Source organism: Dipteris shenzhenensis, chromosome 23 (genome assembly GCF_047967505.1).
Source record: "Dipteris shenzhenensis isolate YYH24624 ecotype China chromosome 23, Dip_SZ_1.0, whole genome shotgun sequence".
NCBI classification, from domain to species: domain Eukaryota; kingdom Viridiplantae; phylum Streptophyta; class Polypodiopsida; order Gleicheniales; family Dipteridaceae; genus Dipteris; species Dipteris shenzhenensis.
Window position 1 is genome coordinate 11,596,752 of NC_141618.1, and position 21,022 is coordinate 11,617,773.

The following is a 21,022-nucleotide window of genomic DNA, read 5'->3' on the forward strand; positions in this document are numbered from 1 at the left end:
AATTTCACCAAACCACAAAATATGATGCCAGCCTTTAGCATATAATGGTAGAAGCTTAGATTTTTGAAAATTCACCTATAGGCCAACGGCCAACCAATACAATGAATAAAGCCCACATGAGCTGCAAAAGTTCCTTCTGAGTATCCTTAGGAGTGAAGAAGGAATCATTAACATGAGCTTATGCAATCATGGGTTTTTTCCATGAATCTCTAAACCATCCAAAACATTTGTGGCTATGAGGTGGTCTATGCATTGAAGCATGGGATGAGTAGCTATTGCATATAGTAATGCACTGAGAGGGCATCCCTATTGTACTGAACGATGGAGAGACCATTGAGATGAAATGTCTCTAGATAGAATGCAGGCAGCTTTACTGTCAGAATTAAGCAAGAAAATAACATGCTGCATTTGTTTTTCATGCACAGGCATGTACCTTGAGGTACCTTTCACAAAAAAAGATCTCCCTAATGCAATAAAATCATGTGGTAAATGGAAGTCTCTGGGTGTTGATATGCTTGCCAGAATCTCCCATAAAGTATCCATAGAGGCATGTGTGTGGGTGCAAGGACAGTTGGGAATGTCACCCAGAAAGCATGACTCAACCAAATATAATCGAATCGCAGAGACCAAGAAGAGTCGTGTCTTCCATAAAACAGCCAAGTCTCTGAAAGAGAAAGCCAAGCTACCAAACCCTAGGTCATGAAGGAGGGAGAAGACATAACGTGCTCAATAAACTAGCAATCCCCTTCCAATGATCCTCACTTGTCTGCAGCAAAGAGGCAAGTATAACAAGGAGATATTCGTCCAAACACAAACCTCCACTGGTTCATGGCAATTCCTCCATGAATGGAAAGGATTTCTGCAAGTTAGTAGAAATCTGAAAATTCTCCCAATGAGGAGCTCCAGTGGGCTTCCAGCCTCTAAGGTGAGATGAAACTTCCTGGCATTACTGATCGTTAGCAAAAGAAGGGAGGCTCTTCTCTTGGTACCCTCCATCAATCCATTCCTATTCCTTGGGGCTCCATTCATTAGAATGTCACCTCCTTTAGGGCAGCCTTGGATTCATATTGCTATGCTACAAATGCACATATTAATTGGAATAAATTTTGGACTATGACCAAGACAATCCTAGCTAGCGGGTTGATTTTAGTTTTATTTAGATATAGAGGGGTGTTTTTTGTAAATACTTGGGCCGCCAAGGCAGTGTGCGCATCTCTTGCTTTCACAACAATTTGCCTTTATGTTGGAGAGGATCAAGAGTAAGCTCCTTTTTCAAGCTTGATTTGCATCTAGGGTGGTGGTGAACCAGGTAATGATGGCCATGGCATTGTTGTTGTTGGTGCCATTCTAGAGATTATATCACTCAGCTCAAACGGCATATATGAAATTTTCTTTGGAGTGGACTACATGGTTTGGAAGACACCAGAGGCAGGGTATCTTGGGAGACTCAGATCCTCCCCACGTGGGAAGGAGACCTCAATATAATAGATCTAGACTTGTAGAGCAGAGCCTAATTAATCCATTACCGCACACACCGGCCGCGAGAAAAGTCACTTTCTCAAAAGACGAGCTGCAGCAGTTGCAAAAGGATTTGGAGCATGAGTGTTCCACGACTCTCTTCGCATGCATCTTTGGCTCCACTCCTCCAGATCACAGGCTAGAGATTGGATGCTTGCAATGCTTCCTCAGGAGCTCGTTCCCCACCTTAAGGATGTACGTTTGTTGGGACGAGGTTTCTTTGAGGTATGCCTAGATTCCCTGGACGTCATGAGAGACTTGCTACAGACTGGGCTTCTCTTTCTAGGCTACAGGAGGATCTTTTTGTCTCCCTTTCAACTGGGCTTTGACCCAGTTGAAGAGGACAAGCACGGAGTTTCCGTCTTCATCAGGTTCCCTGGTCTACCTTCAGTTTATCACCGGCTTCTTTCAGTTATTGGCTCTCAGGTTTGGTGTGGTAGTAGAGATCCCCCCTCTTCCTGTGGCGAGCCTTCGTCGGCAACTGAGGCGGTCAGGATGGATGGGGTACCTAGGGTTAGGGTCATTGTCGAGGACCCTAACATTTCAGATGACCACATCATGCTCAGCGACCCAATGGGTCATTCTTTCGCTGGAGATTTGAGGTTGCAGGTTGTCAAGACCAGTGCAGGATTTGCAGATCCTCCGGGCACTTTGCCAAAGATTGCCCAAAGAAGAAGAAGAGGCTAAAAAGCAACCAGCTCGTACTAGGTTACGAGACAAAGATTAGGAGCGGGACCTAGCACTCCATAGGCACCGCCTCAAACACGGACTCCCCCTCCTACTAGGGCTGCCCGAGTCCCTCCTACACACTGCACTACCTCTGGCCCCTGATGGGTTCCGGTCGTGGTTAGGCCCTCTACTTCATATTATACTTCCACCGCTTTGGAGACTACCCCTTAGGAGCCTCGGGAGGCTACCGCCGTGGAGCCTATTGTTCAAGAGCCTTATTCCGCTCCACCACAGGATCATGCTGTGCCTCCTTCAGCAGCCCAAGTTGTTGGCACCTTGTCCACAGCACTTCTTAATCAGGACGCAGCACAGGCTTCTATTGACAGAGGGAAAGGGGTCTTACATTCTTTCCTTGCTTCGGTAGGAATTCTTCGGACCCCTTCCTCAGGACTAGCTGAGCGGAATTTCTTTTCCGCTCTTGAGGACCTCTCTGACCTCCTAGATGATGATTGTGTACCCTTCACTTTCGGAGAGCCAATTATCCGCATCCCCTTTGAGAGATCCTTCTCTCTCTCACCAGTGGACTTTCCTCCCCTTGGACCTCGTGTGTATGGCAGGAGGTCAGCTCCGGTAGAGGGTTCTTTTTCCGCCACCAGGCCGGGTTGGGGGTATACTTTCTAGATCCACGGATGATATTCTTCTAGAGGTTGCCTTTCAGCCTATCAGGATTGCTGGCTTTGTGGATCATGGAGCGGACTTGCAATGGTATTTAGACCCCGACCCTCTGCTCTTGGCCCTAGGATCCTGGAGATTGTGGTTATATGGAGGTGCACCTATCAGGTGCTTACAGTGGGACCCAGGAGAGTGGGAGTAGATAGATCATGGACACCGAGAGAGGGGGATTCCCTTCTTTCGTTTCACGGTTGGTAATGCCAGGAGATTTCAGTTGAGAAGTAGGGGTTGGATTCCCTCCAGAGCCCCCCATTGGGACAGCTTCTTCATCACCACAGATTTGCATAGGAACTTCTAGAGGAGGCTCTGAAAATCCCTCAGAAATAGAAAGATCACTCTTTTCTTTTGGCTTTCTATTCATGGAGGGATTGCAGTGAACCTGTAAAGATCACAATTTTGGGCTGACCCTACTTTCCGTCATTGTCATTCTGCAGAGGAGTCAGTGCGACATTGCCTCTGGGACTACAGTCAGGCGAGGACTGTTTGGAAAGGGGTTGCTCGGATACTCAGCATTTTTCATACCTCCCCTTTCTTCATGACCGGTCGCCTGGTTATCCCTTACTGGGCCCCAGATGTTTTATGAGGGTGAGCCTTCTTCTTGGGCACTCTCGGTCCGTAGGCAGGTGATAGAGACCTGCTCTCTTCAGGATGTACCATTTACTCCCTTCAGAGCTTCTCATGCTTCAGTGGACACTTCCTGGGAGATTTTGGCTAGCATTTCCTCTTGGCACATCTGGAGAGCCAGATGTACAGAGGCCCTGGATGGCATCCAGATACACGCTTCACAAGTGTTCACGGGTATTTGAACTGACACGGTTCATACTTTGATAGCCATTTGGGCTAGCATGCATAGCCCTTCATGGGCAGCCTCTTCTAGGAGGACTGTATTCCTACGAGTTTGGAAGGGTTCTCCCTTTTTCTCAAAGGGTTCTACAGGATTGAGATGGCACTATCAGCCCCAATCCTTTCTTTTTGGCTTTTGAGCTTTTCATGCATTGCATGGTGTATCCCGTATGGAGCTTGCTCTAACGGTTTTCTTTGATACTTAATAGAAGTCTCTTTTTGCAAAAAAAAAAAAAAATCGTGGGCACCAAAATGGATCAATAAGGTCAAGTATCATCCTGATGGTACTGTGGAGAAATACAAGGCCCGTCTTGTTGCCAAGGGGTATGCTCAAAAAGAGGGAATGGACTATGAGGAGACCTTTGCTCCAGTAGCCAAGATGACTACCATTCATTGTGTTGCTACAAATTATGGTTGGCCAGTCTATCACATGGATGTTAAGACTGCCTTTGTTAATGGAGATCTCAAAGAAGAGGTCTATGTGCAGCAACCCCAAGAGCACAAGGTGTGCAAGCTTAGGAAAACTTTATATGGGCTCAAACAAGCACCCCGTGTATGGTATCACAAGATACACGATTTTATGTTGTCCCAACGCTTTGTCAATACACATACAGAGCCTAATCTTTATGTTCTGCAAGAAAATCAGATTTGGTAATTCTAGTGCTTTATGTGGATGACATACTACTCACAAGGAGTAATACACAGCAAATTGCAGCAGTGCAGTCCGCTTTATGTCAAACATTTGACATGACAGATTTGGGTTTATTGCACTATTGTCTTGGCATTGAGTTTTGATAGACCCAAGAGGGAATATGCATGTCACAGATAAAGTATGCTAAAGGTATCTTGCAGAAATTTAAGATGGAAGCAAGAAAACCTGTGGTGGAAATCACAATTCCGGCCAGTCCATACGCTTATCTTCTTGTATTGACTCACTGCCTGCAACATCTAGATTTACAGACGTGTTGCTTTCACCTGGGGAATTTCTTTCCTGGCGAATTTCTTCATTTCATGACCAATGCGGTTAAGTCTGAATCGAGGCATCAATGGAAAGTTCAGGCTTCCCTGGCACCACGATAGAAGCAGTCTCTGAATTGTACATTTTGCAGAGCGTTGATTTGTTGTTTCTTTATAATCGCCTTTAGATCTACCACGTTGCTTTAGGTTTCATCAATCTAATCCAATGGAAAAAGGACTCAAACTCACTAAGCTTGATAAGACTAAAAAGTTTGATGGCACACTTTAGAGGCAGCTGGTTGGTAGTCTCCTTTATTTATGCACCAGACATTGCCTATGCTGCAAGGTTGCCAAGTCAGTTATTGCACTATCATACTGTCACACATTGGAATGCAGCCAAAAGAGTTGTCAGATATGTGCATGGCATTCTCTCTTATGTTTTGCATTATGCTTCAGCTTGTGACATTTCTCTAAGTGGTTTCATAGACTTAGATTGGTCAAGGGACATTGATGATAGAAGATTCACTTTTGGCTATTGCTTCTCATTGGATTCAGCTTGTATCTTTTGGCTCAGTAAGAAGCAAGACTGAATCTCTCTTTCCTCAAGTGAAGTGGAGTATAAAGCAGCAAATGCAGCTACTATGGAATGCATGTGGTTAAGGAAGCTTTTGCATGACTTGCATCATGCACAGGATGGTGATGCAACCTCTCTCCTTTGTGACAGCTAGAGTTGCATTGCCATTGGCAACAATCCTGTCTTTCATGCTCGCATAAAACACATTGAAAATCATCATCACTACATACACGATTGTATTTTAAATGGATTCATTGGCCTTATCTATTGTTCCACTAAGGACAATGTGGCAGATATCTTCACCAAAAGCCTGTCAGCACCTCTTTTCACATGTCATTGACATAGCTTGGAGATCAGAAACATTAAAACAATGTCAAGGGGGGTTGTAAAATGACATTGCTTCTTTTGTACTCCCATAGGTTGCTATATCTACACATGGATGAATTTGTGCAACCATGGTACTTTAGGTATAACAAGTACTTCTGAGATCATTTCAGAGTACTTCAGCCATATCATTGATGGGGGATTTATAGACACATACAATGATATGGTGGTGTAGGATAGACTAGGACTTAGTCTATTTTGGTGTGTAGTACTTGGGTGCTATATATATACCAAGTACTTGTACTTCACTTTTCATTGAGCATTCTATTGGAGTTTCTATGTGACCACTTCTTGCTCACTTGTGTTCACAACCTTTCTCCATTTGTTCCTTCAGAAATGGTGTTCAGATGACTTTTTCTAAGACAAGAACGTTGGGAGGATTTTTTTCATTCGATGCATACAATCTTATTCTCTTTCCACAGGTGGAGATTGGATGGATAGTACCAAGTGAATCTTTACTTCATCCCATCTCAGGGCTCTCAATATACTTGATGATCATGGGAGACCGATGGAAACTATTCATTATATGTAGTAGTCTAGATGGGAGAGAGGTCGCACTTCCTCTGTGGTTCTTGGAAGGATTTCAAAAATATTCCAGATGATTGTAGACTCCAATTAGTAAGTCACCTTAGAGAAGATGAAAGGAGAATCCAGCAGAGTAATGCAGAAATACTCTTGGATTAGGCTCTTGTAGCTGATAGGCCTCATTGTTGGTCTAGTTGGCTTATGGCCTTTACAAGATTCCACTTCAAGTTATACAAGTATGGGCATCAGATAGGGATGCCTTGGTCTTTGATGTTCATTCGGAGGCAAGGTGTCCGGGTCTACATATGATACTTATGCATATTGCATGTCAGCTAGTCAGGGTTGTAGGTCATATAAAGCAGTGTTTTTTGGCTTCAGGATACTATCTAGGCCCTTACCCAAATCACATTCTCTTGGGTTCATGGAGGTTTGGCTCTATGGGGGTGTCTCCATAAAGTAGGAATGGATTGATGCAGGGCACCGAGATATATGCTTTAAAGGGAGGTTTGTTTTATCAACAACATTCATTTGGGCAATAAATTTCTTAGTGATAGAGAAATTGTATAGGGACAAAGTGATGTTATGGATTTTTGGGATATTGAAAGGAGGATCATGCCATGTGACATGTGGAGCATTATCCCACATGCTATGAGCTAGGAAGGATTGATGGCACATTCCAATAATTAGATTTCACATTGGCCCATAATACCCTTCACATAACCAAATGAGCAATTGGATAACCATTGACACTAACGGTTCATGCTAGAGGAGACAAAAGTAGGATTAAGTTGATGGTTCTAGGCAATATCTTCAAGGGGAAAATCTTTTGGCGAGCTTTTTTACCATTTCCTTTGTTTTTGCGAGCTTTTTTTAGAAATCCATATGTGTTTTTGTTATAAGAAAGATGGGAAGGTTAGAAAGAGGGGGAGAGGATATAGGATATGTTCATTTTCATAGCATGTGGGAGGGGTGGAAGAGTGTTTACTATGCACAAGGGGGGACGGATATGAGTGGTAGTAGGAGGCAAAAATTTATGGAAGATATGTCCATATTCAAAGTAGAAGGGAGGAACTATGGGAGATATATTCATTTTAAAAGTGTATAATTTGAAACTTTTGACCTCATATTTGGATTCCTCGTGAATTCCGGTCATTTTGAGTATCAACATGACCATATTCCGATAAAAATTGAAAAAATGGTGTTTTTGTCATTTTGGCCTGTTTTGGGCCTATTTTGAGTCGTGCAGACTCAAAATAAGCCCAAAACAGGCCAAATGTTTTTTTTTTTTTTTTTTAAAAAAAATTTAAGATCCCAAATGTAGTACTACCAAAGCTGATCGTAGGAGGAGCTCCCCGTCTGCTGCTGCCTGCCCAGCCCCCGCTCCCTAGCTGCCTGGCCGCGCAGGCCCCTTGGCAGCCCCCGCTCCCTAGCTGCCTGGCCGCACAGGCCCCTTGGCAGCCCCCGCTCCCTAGCTGCCTGGCCACGCAGGCCCCTTGGCAGCCCCTGCTCCCTAGCTGCCTGGCCGCGCAGGCCCCTTGGCAGCCCCCGCTCCCTCGCCCCGCTCCCTTGCTGCCTGGCCGCGCAGGCCCCCTGGCAGCACTATGCTCCCTAGCTGCCTGGCCGCGCAGGCCCCTTGGCAGCGCCCAGCTCACAGGTCACTTGCGCCCTGTTGCCTCGGCCGCGCAGGCCTTTGGCCCTGCGCCCTGCTGCCTCGGTCGCGCAGGCCCCCTAGGCAGCGTCCTGGTCAAGTCACCCCCCCACTTCAGCCTGAATTTCGTGCCCCCCCAGGCCCCTTGGCAGCCTCCGCTCCCTTGCTGCCTGGCCCTGCAGGCCCCCTGGCAGTACTACGCTCCCTAGCTACCTGGCCACGCAGGCCCCTTGGCAACGCCCAGCTCACAGGTCACTTGCACCCTGTTGCCTCGGCCGCGCAGGCCTTTGGCCCTGCACCCTGCTGCCTCGGTCGTGCAGGCCCCCTAGGCAGCGTCCTGCTCAGGTCGTCCCCCCACTTCAGCCTGAATTTCGTGCCCCCCCCCTTCACCCTGCTGTCCTGGCCGCACCAGGCCGCCTTTCAGGCCCTCTCCATTGCTGATTGCCTGCCCCTCCCTTGCTTCAGGTTAGGCAGTTTCAGGGCCCTCTCCGGGACTGTTCGACTCGTGTTCTGGGGAGCTGAGATCCTTGGCTGTTTCTAGGCATTGGCGGAGCTGTCTGCTTCAGCACTGAGCGACCTGTTTGCATCCCACGCAGGCTGAAGATCGGAGCATTCTTTTTACAGGTTTCTTTGGGGTTTTACTTGTGGTTGGTTGCGAGTTCTTGGTGGGTATTTTCAGCAGAGGTAGCTCCTCCCCTCAGGACAGCGTAAGCTGAGACAATGGAGGACATTAATGCCACTCCCGTCGTCGAACCTGAGGAGATTGAAGTCACTGTTTCTTTTCCTCCCGACATTGTGCAGATGATTGAGGTAGCAGAGGAGGGTTTTCGTTCGACCCACATCATTGGCTTTCTACTCGGTAGAGGCCAACGGTTACGTGATTGGGTGTACACCTGCACGTGTGTCTCAACTCCCTGAGCTACCATCTCTTGCACAGTGTCAAGACGTGCCTGCGGATGGTCCTCTGTATCTCCCCTTTCCGGGGTCTCCTGCACATGTGTCTCAACTCTCTGCCAACTGTGAGCTCGTACCTGGGGCTGCTCGTACCGCTGACTCTCCCTCTGTCTCCGTCTCCTCCGAGCTCTCCGTGAAAGCTATTCCGTGGGAGGCACTGGAGGCTCCCCCAAAAAAGTCTCCTCTCGCTTTGTAAAATGAGTCGAAGCAGGCTCAGAGGCCCCTGGAGGCTGCTCATACTGCTGACTCTCCCTCTGTCTCCGTCTCCTCCGAGCTCTCCGTGAAATTTGTTCCGCTGGAGGCACCTCCAAGTCCTTTGAGTTCACTGGAGGCTCCCCCAGAGGAATCTCCTCTCGCTCTGCTGAATGAGTCGAAGCAGGCTCAGAGACCCCTGGAGGCTGAGCTGTAGGTTTTGGGTCACTTGGAGGATGAGATGTATCCGGAGTCTCTGATCGATGCCGACGATTGGGGCAATCCCTAATAAAGTGACCTCTCTTCCAACAAAAAAGACACTGATCAGGAAGACCCTCGTACAAAACCCTCTGCTGCATCTGGACCCCATCTCCAGGGGAGTACAAAATCAAAGTAGGCAAAGGTCGAGGAGGGGGGAAATCTGCAATGAGTCTGACCCTCGTAACCCCTGTGCCAGTAAGTGATTGAGCATAGGAAAGTCTAGCACCTGAAGGGATGACTGTACCTGCCACACTAGCCATATGCTCCACAGCTTTGCGACAAGAGCTGACCTCATCAAGAAGTCCAGGGAAAAGGATTCAAAAGGAGACCTGTCTCGGTCCAGGGGAAGTGGAACTGAAGTGCTTCTGCCAAGGCCACAAATGGATGACTCTGCTCTGAAACTGAATCGGTGAGCTCATAAGTACTCTTTAAGCCTCTTCTGCAGATTGAAGGCCAAAAGAAAAGTACCCTCTGCCAAGCAATCGGAAAACCGTAACTGAGACACCCAAAGAGGCCATACAGAGGACCATCCACAGGCATAGCCTCACACTGTGCAGGAGACAGTAGCTCAAGATTTGATGACTCTTGACACTTCTACCCCGGAGGTTCATTTATTGGTTTCTGAGACAGTTATCCAGCAGGAGACTGCTCAGGCTGCGGACACGGTGATGGATGACTCTTCACAACAGTCCAGTGAGAGAGAGGTATTTCACGACACAAGTCAGAGTCATAGCCCGTCCGAGTTTCATGCGCCTGTATGAGGTTCCCTCGAGACCTCTCTCTCTTCCCTGTCGTACAGCACCTTCTTTTGTTGCTATGAGGAGTGTCCTCTCAGACACCCCTCCCAGTACAGCCTCGTCCTCGCAGCTTTTCACTCCTGGTTTATCCAGATCTTTTGCGAGTGCGGTCACAGATTTCGCTCAGTACCTAGACAGGCGTACCTAGACAGGCGTGAGGGTTGGGAGATCCTAGCGGATGAGATTGAGCGAGATTTTCAATCACTCTTGCGTACATGCACTTCGTCGCAGATTCTTCCTCTCCCTCTCACCTATTCCAGGTGTAGAGTTAGGAAGGCTCAGCCTTTTTCAGCTCTTCTGACTCCTAGACCTGACCCCAGGATGGTTGACAGAGGTCTGCACGTTGAGTTTTCGTCCTTTTTGGCTCGAGGGGTCTCTACAAACTCCCTCACTAGATTGGAACTTCTCCCGGTATTTTGTCGACGGTCAGAGGAGGTAGAGGAATACTTGGGATCTGTTACTCTATCTAGAGAGGGACACATTCTTCGTTTCTCTACAGGCAGCTTTCGTTCTTAGGGAAACGAAAGTTGGTCAGCTGAGCTACTTGACAGCGAGATTGATAGACAGCTTTTGAGCATGACTCAGTTTTCATCGGTTCACCATATTGTTGGCTCACAGATTCATTCTTGCTCTAGGACTCTTCGACCTAGCTTCGGTGGCAGGGCCTTTCTGTTTCTGTTCTTTGAGGTTCAGGGAGACTTTGATTTGCCGAGGAGTGCTGGTTGGTTTGACTTTCAGCTCCTCAGTTCGCGCCAGAGTATTATTCCCTTGGATGGAGCCATTTTACATGAGTTGGGGCAGATTTGGAGCTTGATCAGAGACTGACTTTGGATTGCGCCGTTAGAGAGAGTCATTTGTGCCGCTGCCACTGGCATCCCATCACTTCCATCCGATGTCTAGGCTGTCCATCATTTCTTGGAATGTGAGAGGACTGAACGGCCGCAAATTTATTTCAGATGCAGATAGTCGTAGATCCGGAGTTCCTAGACTGCAGTTGCTTAGGGACTCCCTTCTATTTATTTCCTCAGGGTCCCCTCCAGACATTGTGCTTATCCAAGAGCATAAGCTCTCCGAGGACAAGATTGACAGATGCAGATCCTTACTCAGAGGATAGAGCCGGACATATTGGAGCCCATCGGATGGTACGAGGGGAGGAGTTTGCATTTCAGTTTCAGCCAGGTGGGCCCCAGAGATCACCCAAGAGGGTACACTAGTGGAGAGCAGGGCATGCTATGTTATTCTTCAGATTGAGAGCACAGTAGTTGGTGTTCTCAATGTGTATGCTCCCATGGATCCAGCCCGCAGACATGCATTTTGGAGACAGCTCAGAGAGTCCCTTCCTCATGCAGACACCTGGATTGTTGGAGGAGATTTCAACATGGTTGAATTCTCTAAAGACAAGTCGGTCCAGACAGAGGGTGGACTTTCTGATAGGGAGAGAGTGGAGTGGGATAGTTTTGTTTTGCATGCTGGACTTCATGATGCAGCTCGATTGGATGGCTTTCGTCACTTGGTTGATAGTCTTCAGTTCTCTTGGTCTGGGGTTTTCCATGGCTCTCTCTCTTTGGCTAGGCTTGACAAGTTTTATATTGGCCATTGGGGCCAGGCCAGAGGAGGACAAATTGGGATCCGCCTGGGTTATGTTTTATCTGACCATGCTCCAGTCCTATTACAAATTCTCCCTACCTCTCGATTGGAGAGCACAGGCTTTGTGAGAGTTCCGGACTTTGTTTTTCAGGACACAGATTTCGTGGAACGGTTGAGAGAGGCTTGGTTGACAGAGGACACTCCTGAGGATCAGGGCTGGTTGATGTGGGTAGAGGGGGCTTTGGCTAGAGTCAGCATGGCCTGCCAGTTGAGGGCAAAAGAGGAGAAGGAAAAGCTCAGAATCAGAGATCGGAACGCAAGAGCGGAGGTATCCAGACTTCAGAGATTGATTCAGAGCTTTCCTCATTCTCTTTTCATCAGAGGGCAGCTTTCAGAGGCTCAAGAGAGACTAGAGGAGATTCAGGGCAGGAGGGCCTAGTTCAGGTTTTACTCCCATTAGACCTTCTGGATACAGAAGGGGGATAGATGCTCTAGAGAGTTCTTCAGGGCAATGGGTCAGAGATACTCTTTAGAAAGTCTTTGTAGACTTGTGGATGAGGCCGGGCCTCTTCAGACGGATCCTCATCGTCTTGTTGAGATCACTTCTGATTTCTATTCCACTCTTTACACCGCCGATCCAGCCACCGAGGAGATGATTAGAGCCAGAGAGGAGATTTGGAGTCATGTCCCCCAGATGGTCTCAGACAGGATGAGTCATGTTTTGGATAGCCCGCTATCACTCCTGGAGATCACAGATGCGTTACATGAGCTGCCAAGAGATAGATGCCCGAGGGAGGATGGTCTGTCGCCCCTTCTTTTTAGAGCTCTCTGGGATACGATTGGAACTCATCTACTTTCTGCCTTTTTAGAGGCTCTCGATACAGGATCTTTGGGTGAGGCATTATGCATAGGTATGATTTGTCTCATCCCGAAAGGGGGAGACAAGACAGTCCTATGTAATTGGAGACCCATTACACTTTTAGGGACAGCCTATAAGATCCTAGCGAAGACATTGGCCCTTCGTTTAAAGCCTATGTTGCCAGATATCATCAGAGCTACTCAGACAGGATTTGTCCAAGATAGGAGTATCTTGGATAATATCTTCACTTTTTGGGAGGCCACTCACTGGGCGAAGGAGAGTCAGCAGGAGATTGATGTTCTCCTTCTCGATTTTGAGAAGGCCTATGACAGGACTGGGGTTTCTTGGAGGGCACTATGAGGAGGCTAGGCTTCAATGATAGATGGATTTTATGGGTCTCCTCACTTTACTCTCACTCTTCTAGCAGGATGGTGGTCTGTGGAGGAAGAGGACCGGCTTTTCAGCTATCCAGATCGGTACGACAGGGATGCCCGCTTGCACCTTACCTTTTCCTTTTCGTAGCGGAGGCTATGGGATACTTTATGCAGGCTACCAGTCATGGCACTTTGGGCCTTCATCTGCCTATCCGGCAGGAGCAGGAGCTTCTGGACACTGAGTTTGCTCATGATACGGCATTGGCAGTCAGAGGAGATGCATATAGTCTTGCTACTGCTGCGGATGCAATTGACAAGTTCTGCCTAGCCTCAGGGGGACTTGTCAATTGGAACAAATCAAAAGGCATCTGGACTGGAGATCAGCAGGATACCCTAGCATGGGGAGGAGATAGAGGATTTGTATGGATACCCAGAGGCACCTCCACGAGATATCTAGGCTTCCAGGTTGGCATTGAGGTGTTCCCGACGCAACAATTTGCCCCAGTTCTTGAGAGTATCTGGAGAAAGCTAGCCTACTGGAGTACGGCTAGACTCTCTTTGGCCGGAAGAGCACTGGTACTCAACCAGGTTCAACCAGGTTCTACTAGCGGCTATGTGGTTTGTTGCATCATGTTGGTGCTTTCATGCTGACTCGATTCATCAGGTGAGGAGATTGCTTCGGAACTTTCTGTGGAGTGGTGGGGATGGTTCTGAGGACACTAGGGCCAGAGTTTCATGGGATACTATCACTTTACCTTTCTCGTAGGAAGGACTTGGGGTTCTTGATCCGGAGATGCAGAGCAGATCCCTTTTAGTCAAACTTCTTGTTAGAGGAGTTTGACTCCAGGAGATCAGCCGTGGAAGCAGTTCCTACTCCATGGGATTCACCAGTGCACCCCCAGAGCAGCAAGTCAGTGGGCAGGTAGAGTCAGTTGGATCTTCCTGACGGACCAGCATTCTCAGCCTTCCTCACCACTTGTGAAAAGGCTTGTTCAGATATGGGATCTTTTTCAACAGCACCTCATCAGAGCAGTTCCCTCCTCCAGAGAGGAAATTGCCCAATAGCCACTTTACAATAACCCCCTAGTTCGGTACCTGGGATCTTCCCTTGGTACAGAACTTAGGACTCCCTTGGCCAGATGGCATGCTCAGGGGGTCGTGACAGTCGGAGATTGGTTTAGGGAAGGTGTAGAGATGTCAGAGGAGGTGATCAGAGATAGACATGGGCCACTTGGACAGATTGCTGCCACCAGATTACTGATCATGAGAGCTATTCCTCAGGAGTGGAGGGTTGTACTTACAGATCCAGCCTATGTTGATCCCATTTCTACTTGGTCAGGTTGTTTTAGTGAGGCTGGGCTATGTATTGGAGTTCGCTTAGGACCGGCACCGTTTATTTATTTTGAGACCGACTCCTCTTACAGATTGTATCCCACTCAGCCCCTGGATCTCGTCAGGAGCTTCTTTGGCAGAGAGTCAGGGTCATTGGTTGCCTGGGTAAGGCATGGGCCACAGATCCTTCTAGGTTGACCATTGTAGAGGATATTAGATGGAGACTTTGGATTTTTCAGGGTCGACCTCTTGCGGAGCTTGACTGGGACCCAGGTGAGTGGGCATGGCTTGCTTCGGTGGCAGGCGTTCGTCCTCTTTCTTTCTTCCAGTACTCGACGAGGGCAGGTTATAGGCTTCAACAGAGAGACTCTCATCACATTCCATCTACCTCCCAGCATTGGCACGCACAGGGACTTACTGCAGAGCTCTTGCTGAGCTACTGGACTCACTTTTGGGGCATCAGTAGAGCAAGGAAAGTCTCCTACTTTCTTTGGTTCACTATACATAGGGGAATACCTGTGGGTACTTGGCTCCAACAGATGGGTAGACCCTCCTTGTGTATGCATTGTCAGCTTGCGGAGGAATCTAGCAAGCATTGTTTATGGAGTTGCACCAGCTCTAGAGTGGTATGGACAGGTATCTTCAGGTTGTTCTCATATGTTACATCTGAGTCCTTTCTGATGACGTGGGGCGCTGCTCTTTGGGGGAGAGGATCTGGAGCCTTTACTCTCTTTGAATCAGAGCCAGGAGACCTCGGTTTCTTCATGCAGCGTCGCCAGAGACGGGGTCCCACGAAGGCCAACATCATGGAGCCGCATGATTTACTTTTGGTACCAGTACCAACACAGGATTCCGTGCCTACTTCAGCTGCAGGGTCAGCCTGGGAGGTGATTTCCAGCATTACCCTATGGCGGATATGGTGTTCGCGATGTTCTTTTGTCCTTGGGGACCATTTATGCACGGAGGCTGACACTCTCGCTTCCATTTGGGCAGAGATTATCTTCACTCTTAGGAGTCAGTGAGAGAGGTGTACATGCGCTTCTTTGGCAGCTCGTGGGAGACTTCTATCCTTCATGAGGACATGGGACTGCTCTTTATTTTTTCACTTGACCCCTTTTGGGATGTGGTGGCATTTTAGACCACCTCCATGGCTTTTTTGCCACATTGTTGAGGCTAGGGATAGAGTACTTTCTCTCCCACCTGTTGTATGATTTGTTTTGAATGGAATATATCACTCTTTATTTTAAAAAAAATAGGCCAAAATGAATTCATGACAAAAACACCATTTTTAAATTTTTTATCAGAATATGGTCATGTTGGTACTCTAAATGACTAAAATTCGACAAGGAATCCAAATATGAGGTCAAACCTATCAAATTATACACTTTGAAAATGAACAAATTTCCCACATGCTCTCCTACGTTCTCCACTATGATAACGAATATATGTTCCAACTCCCCTCCCCTCCCTTCTCCATGCCACCTTACCCATGCGCCCGTCCCTCCCCCTTTCCTTTATCTCCCCTTCCCCCCCTTCTCCTCTTAACTGCAACCACAACCCAAACTTTCAACCCACCCCACTCCATGACTCCCCCCCCCCTCTCTCTCTCAGGTGAATGAAAAGCTCGCAATATTCATGAAATTTGAAAAAAAGCTCATGACAAAAAGCTCACCAAAAAATCACACCCTATCTTCAAGAGGAGATATACCCACATTGTTCAACACTTTTCTTCTAAAAGACTCTCCTTCTGTTCTAGTCCTGAAGCCAATAAGCATAAAGACTACATTGCTATTGTTCAATCAAAGTGAATTGGAAGATGGTCAGCTACAAAATACAAAACTTAATCACCAATGTCTACCATTGAGCACTAGATGGTGCATGATACGATACGAAAGGGAGCATGATGAATGTTGAAAAGTTATATAGGACCCTTATTGGTCGTTTCTTGGCACTGCCGATGATGAAGATCACCATTCTTGGCTCTCCCACTCCATGCACCTCATTGTTTTCTCACGATAGATCAAAGTTTTACCTACATGCGTGATGTATCTACAGGGTTTTGTGAAGCTTGCTCATCCCTTTTTTTATGGTTTCTGAAACAATATATATTTTGATTCCATATCTCTCTCTTTGGAGCATAGAAAAACAGCACTTGGTTGATGACATCCGGTCTAACAATAATTTTAAACCAAAGCTTCTCGCTCTGTGAGATAGTGAGGCTGACTCTGATACTTATGGGATGAAGTGGCTGGCATACTGAGCCCCCACTTGTTCTAAATCAGGTCTGTGAAATGCATAAGAGTCAGAAGGCACATGTATATGAATGTTAAGCTGTTAGATATTCTTGATTGTAAGAGACGATAATTAAATTAGACTGAAATAATTCCCAACTGTTGCAGGATGCCAATTAAAAAAGAGACTAACTTCAAAAGATAACACCCACAAGTTAGGTACCAAATAAGTAAGATCATAAATACCCAAATCTAGAGTAAGTAGTTTCCTAATTCTCCCTGCTCGAAGTAGTTTTGTAGCTCAGATTGTCCCAATGTATGGTTAATGCACACAATCTACCATGAAAGGAAGAAAACGAACATGATGATTTCTACAGAGATCTGAAAGCGTCCATGAGACAAAACTATATTGGTCATAGTCAAAGACTGTCAACAGGGAAACCAAACATAGCAACCAGGACAGTACCTGGAGTGTACACCTACAACGGAACAACTCAGGCCAGGAGGAAAAGGAACAAGGAGAGAACAAAAAGGTACTCACCTGAAGAAATTCTGAATCGGGCACAGAGAGAAAAATATATGCAAGGAACTCGGCAGAATGGGAGCAGAGACAGAAACAGAAACTAGCTAATTAGGAGGGGAAGCTGGTGACAAAGGCAAATTCTGAGACTGGAGATGAAAATCTAAATTCCAGTTCGTGGACTGTGTATGCCATTTTATAGAAATCTTGACTGTGACTGCTTACCTTGACTTGTGACATTTTTGTTTCGCATTCTTCCAGAGAAAAGCCAATTTTTTGGGGCCAACCAAATGTGACCCAGTACAAATCCATGTCTTCGTCCGGGATACTGTACTGTTTACGACTCAGCATTGCCCAAACCTATCAATGAAGTAAAGAGACTGCAAAATGTTAGCATAATGTATAATATATTGGATGCTAAAAAGTGCAGGAAGCTACAAATTTGTCTTAAGATACACTGTTCTTCTATACAAGAGTGGAGCTACAATCTGAATTTTAGTATTGCAATGTGAAAAAATGATATGAATTGAAACCCTATAATTTGACTGAGTTTCAGCCCCACAAATATGCCAGATAACTATCTATGCATTCTACTCTACATTATCTTAAACCTTTGTGGATTGATTTATTTCTTCCTGTAGCTGCATAAGGTCTTTCTTTGTAGAAGCAACAAATTTTCTCACTTCATCCAAATCCTCAGGATTTCCCATGTTGCTGCAATCAAAATATATGTATATTCTATTATCTCAGATTTTTTAAAAAGTGTGTTGTTAACATGAAAGTGACTTTTAGATACCAGAAGCTGAATGGGCACATCAATTTGGAGCAAAGATTAAATTAGGAACCTTGGTGGGAGTTCTCATATAAAAGACATGATGAATTGGTATTTTATAACGTCATTTGAATTGCGAGTGCTTGATATGAAAAGAAAGGGAAACTTGAACTCTTCAATGTATATTGTCCGAAGTTCTAAAATTTCACCTCATTCCTATTGTTACAATGAACTCAAAAAAATCAAGTATACTGCGAAGACAAGCATGCTGTAAAACTTACTTATTCAATCTCTTGTCTATTTTAGCATACTGTTCACAAAGAGACTTATTCTTTGAAGTTGTTGAGTCCAAAATTTGAGATGACAATTTGTTGGCAATTTCCATGGCTTTCTGATGCAACTCTTCACAAATGCTTGAGCACTCAATTAAGAACATACTGAAAATAACTTCACCATCAGAAATTTTGTTGGCATTGTCAGCCACCTGCAGAATTAAAGATAAATATAAGATATAGAGATCCATCCTTACTCCAAAATTTTACAGAATTAAAAAAATTTCATAAAAAATACTTCCATCAAGTATGAACAAAACTTGTGAGAGCAGAAGCTCAAGGCACAAATACATCATGCGGTGCATGAGAAAACACTCCCCAGAAGGAGGTAGAAAAAAACCAAGGTTGAGGCTGAAAAAGCCATCTCAACCTTGTAGTAGTCTCAGAGAAGAAAGGGGATCCCCCCCATTCTCTAAACAATATAGCTCTCCTAGCAGAGGATGCTTGTGAGGACCCCTTCATGGTTGCCCAGATGGCCATCAAAGTATGTATACTGTCTGTCCATATACTAGCCAAGATATAAGAATGGTGGACCTGGGACCCATCCAATGCCTCTGTGCATCTAGCTCTCCAAATATGCCACCCTACAATACTCGCTAGTATCTCCCAAGAAGATTCTAGAGACACATGTACAGCTCTGAAGGGCGAAGCAAGAACATCATCCAGAGAGCATGGCTCAACTAAATGGCATCGAATCAATAAATCCCAAGATGATTCGTGTTTCTCATAGAAGACTTGGGGCTGAGAGAGAGAGAGCCAAGCAACTGAGCCCCAAGTCATGAAGAAGGGGTGGTCAAAATCCAGACTATCCCCTTCTAAATAATCCTAGCATGTCTGCAATCCCAAAGGCAATGATGAATTGACTCCACAGCTGAAGGTAGTGAGGACAAGTATGGTCAGCTCCGAACCTGGATCTCCAAAGGCTCACTGCAATCCCGCCATGAATAGAAAGCCAAAAGAATAGAGGGATTTTTCTATTCTTGCGGGACTTCCAAAGTCTTCTCTAGAAGTTCTTTTGTATGTCAACAGAAATCTCATAACTCCCAATGGGTTCTGTAGAGGGCCTCCAACCTCTACAGCTCAACGAGAATCTTTTGGCATTACTAACAATGTAACAAAAGAAGGGAAGGCTCTTCTCCTAGTGCCCTTCATCAATCCATTCCCATTCCTTGGGATCCCACTGCAAGTGTTTTATGGAAACACTGCATTAAAGCCACAATCTCCACGCTCCCAGAGTAGCAAGACATGGGTGAGGATCTAAGTACCACTCTGATGCTCTACCAATCCAACAATTCTGACCCCGCTGAAATGGAATTTCTAATAAAACATCATCGATCGATCTGGACAGCAGCCTGCCACCCGCAAGGACATCAAAGACCAAGGCATCCTCATCTGCATCATAGATCATAATAACCTGTAGAGGAATGCCTACTCCTGAGAAAGTGCCCATCCAAATGGAACACAAAATAGGCATATCATCTGTTTCCATCCAATCCACTGGAATGGCTGCATCAATCTGCTGAATTCTTTCTACACTTCCTCTGAGATTGCTTAAAAATTGAGACTTATGGTCCTTTGAAGCTTTTTGAAAGCTTTCCAAGACCCCTCTGTGGAGCCAAGGTCCCTCTCCCACTTGCACCACTACATATAGTGCAATGCACCAAGTGGTCTGTTTTGATCTTCAAGTATGTTGTCATTCCACATGACAGGCTGCCTATATATCTCTTCACGCGAGGAAGGGGAAACTCTCTAAAGGGTACTCCTGAAGCTAGCCATAAGAGGGGAAGAAGGAGACCTGAGGTGAGCTGAAGTGAAAATCCATTTGATACTGTAACTCCAATCTCCTCCTAAAGTTGGTGTACATGACTGTATGTTGCACATTAAGAAATCCTTCCACGGCTCTTATCCTGGCATAAGTCCCCTCACCACCATCTTGTAAAGAAAGGCCCTGCACGGTGTAAATCTAGCTCTATGATGTTGAGACCCCCTTCCTATGTGGGGAGGATCACTGTCTCCCAAGCCAACCTGGCTATGACATTGGTACTGTAACTCTCGTCTCCTCCTAAAGTTGGTGTACAGGATTGTATGCTGGACATAAAGAAATCCTTCCACAGCTCTTGTCCCAGCGTAAGTCCCCTCACTACGAGGATCATAGCTGCTCCTTGCTCCCAAGCTCCTCCTCCCCTTCTCATTTGCCGTTCCCTCCCTCCTTGCTCCTCTCCTCCCATTCGCGTATTTCCGCCTCCCCCCCCTCCGCGCTTCGTTCTGCCTCCCCCCGCCGCATCATTCTGTCCCACCACCGTCGTGCCTCGTTCTGCGCCATTCTGTCGGCCCTCGCTGTGCCTCCTTCTGCCCCCCGTTCCTTTCTCCTCCACCCCCGTTTCTCCTCTGTCTCCCCGGCACCTTCTCCTCCACCATCGCTCAACTTCGCCTCCCCTACGCCTTCTTCACCCCCGCCTAATCTTCTCCCCCCCTACGTGCAAGCTGCTGGCACCCCTGCCTCTTTCTCCTTGTTCCTTGTGCACGCTTTCTTCCCCGCCCTTCCTTTCATCTTTCCTTTTCTTCACCCCCTTTTCCCTTTTCGCGTAGAGCTCGTCTCTGTCCCCCCTTGCATAACATTTTTATTCTTTCCTTTCCCGCCCTTTCTTGCCTCTACTTGAAGCAGCCACACTTAGGTGCAGCAGCAGCATGTGGTAGGGCTCGGCCGAGTCTCCTTCTAAGGCCCCTTAGAGCAAGACCTGAGTGAAGTGCGCTTCTTAAGAAGCCTGGAGGTGTTGTGGCACCTCGGGCTGCTTGCACGTGGAAAAAGTTTAGCTCAATTCTCAGCTTGAGCATCAGACCATCTGAGCAGCTCCAACGAGGCCTTTTCCTTTCTTTTTTGGAGCTTTGGGTTAATTGTTGAAACTTGGAAGAAAGAGAACTTGGTGGCAACTTCTGTCTGGCTAGACGAGCTGAAATGGC

General features: G+C 46.6%; 1 protein-coding gene across 1 annotated transcript in view; it reads right to left on the reverse strand.

Moving 5' to 3' along the window:
* Positions 1-21,022, reverse strand: part of LOC147886979 (uncharacterized) — an 874,612-nt gene that overhangs the window by 655,711 nt on the left and 197,879 nt on the right. Inside the window, exons 8-10 of the mRNA XM_087394085.1 lie at positions 18,011-18,213; positions 17,569-17,671; positions 17,183-17,317 (exon numbers count right to left, since the gene is read on the reverse strand). Coding sequence (XP_087250211.1) covers positions 17,183-17,317; positions 17,569-17,671; positions 18,011-18,213 — 441 coding nt within the window. The remainder of the gene's footprint in view (positions 1-17,182; positions 17,318-17,568; positions 17,672-18,010; positions 18,214-21,022) is intronic.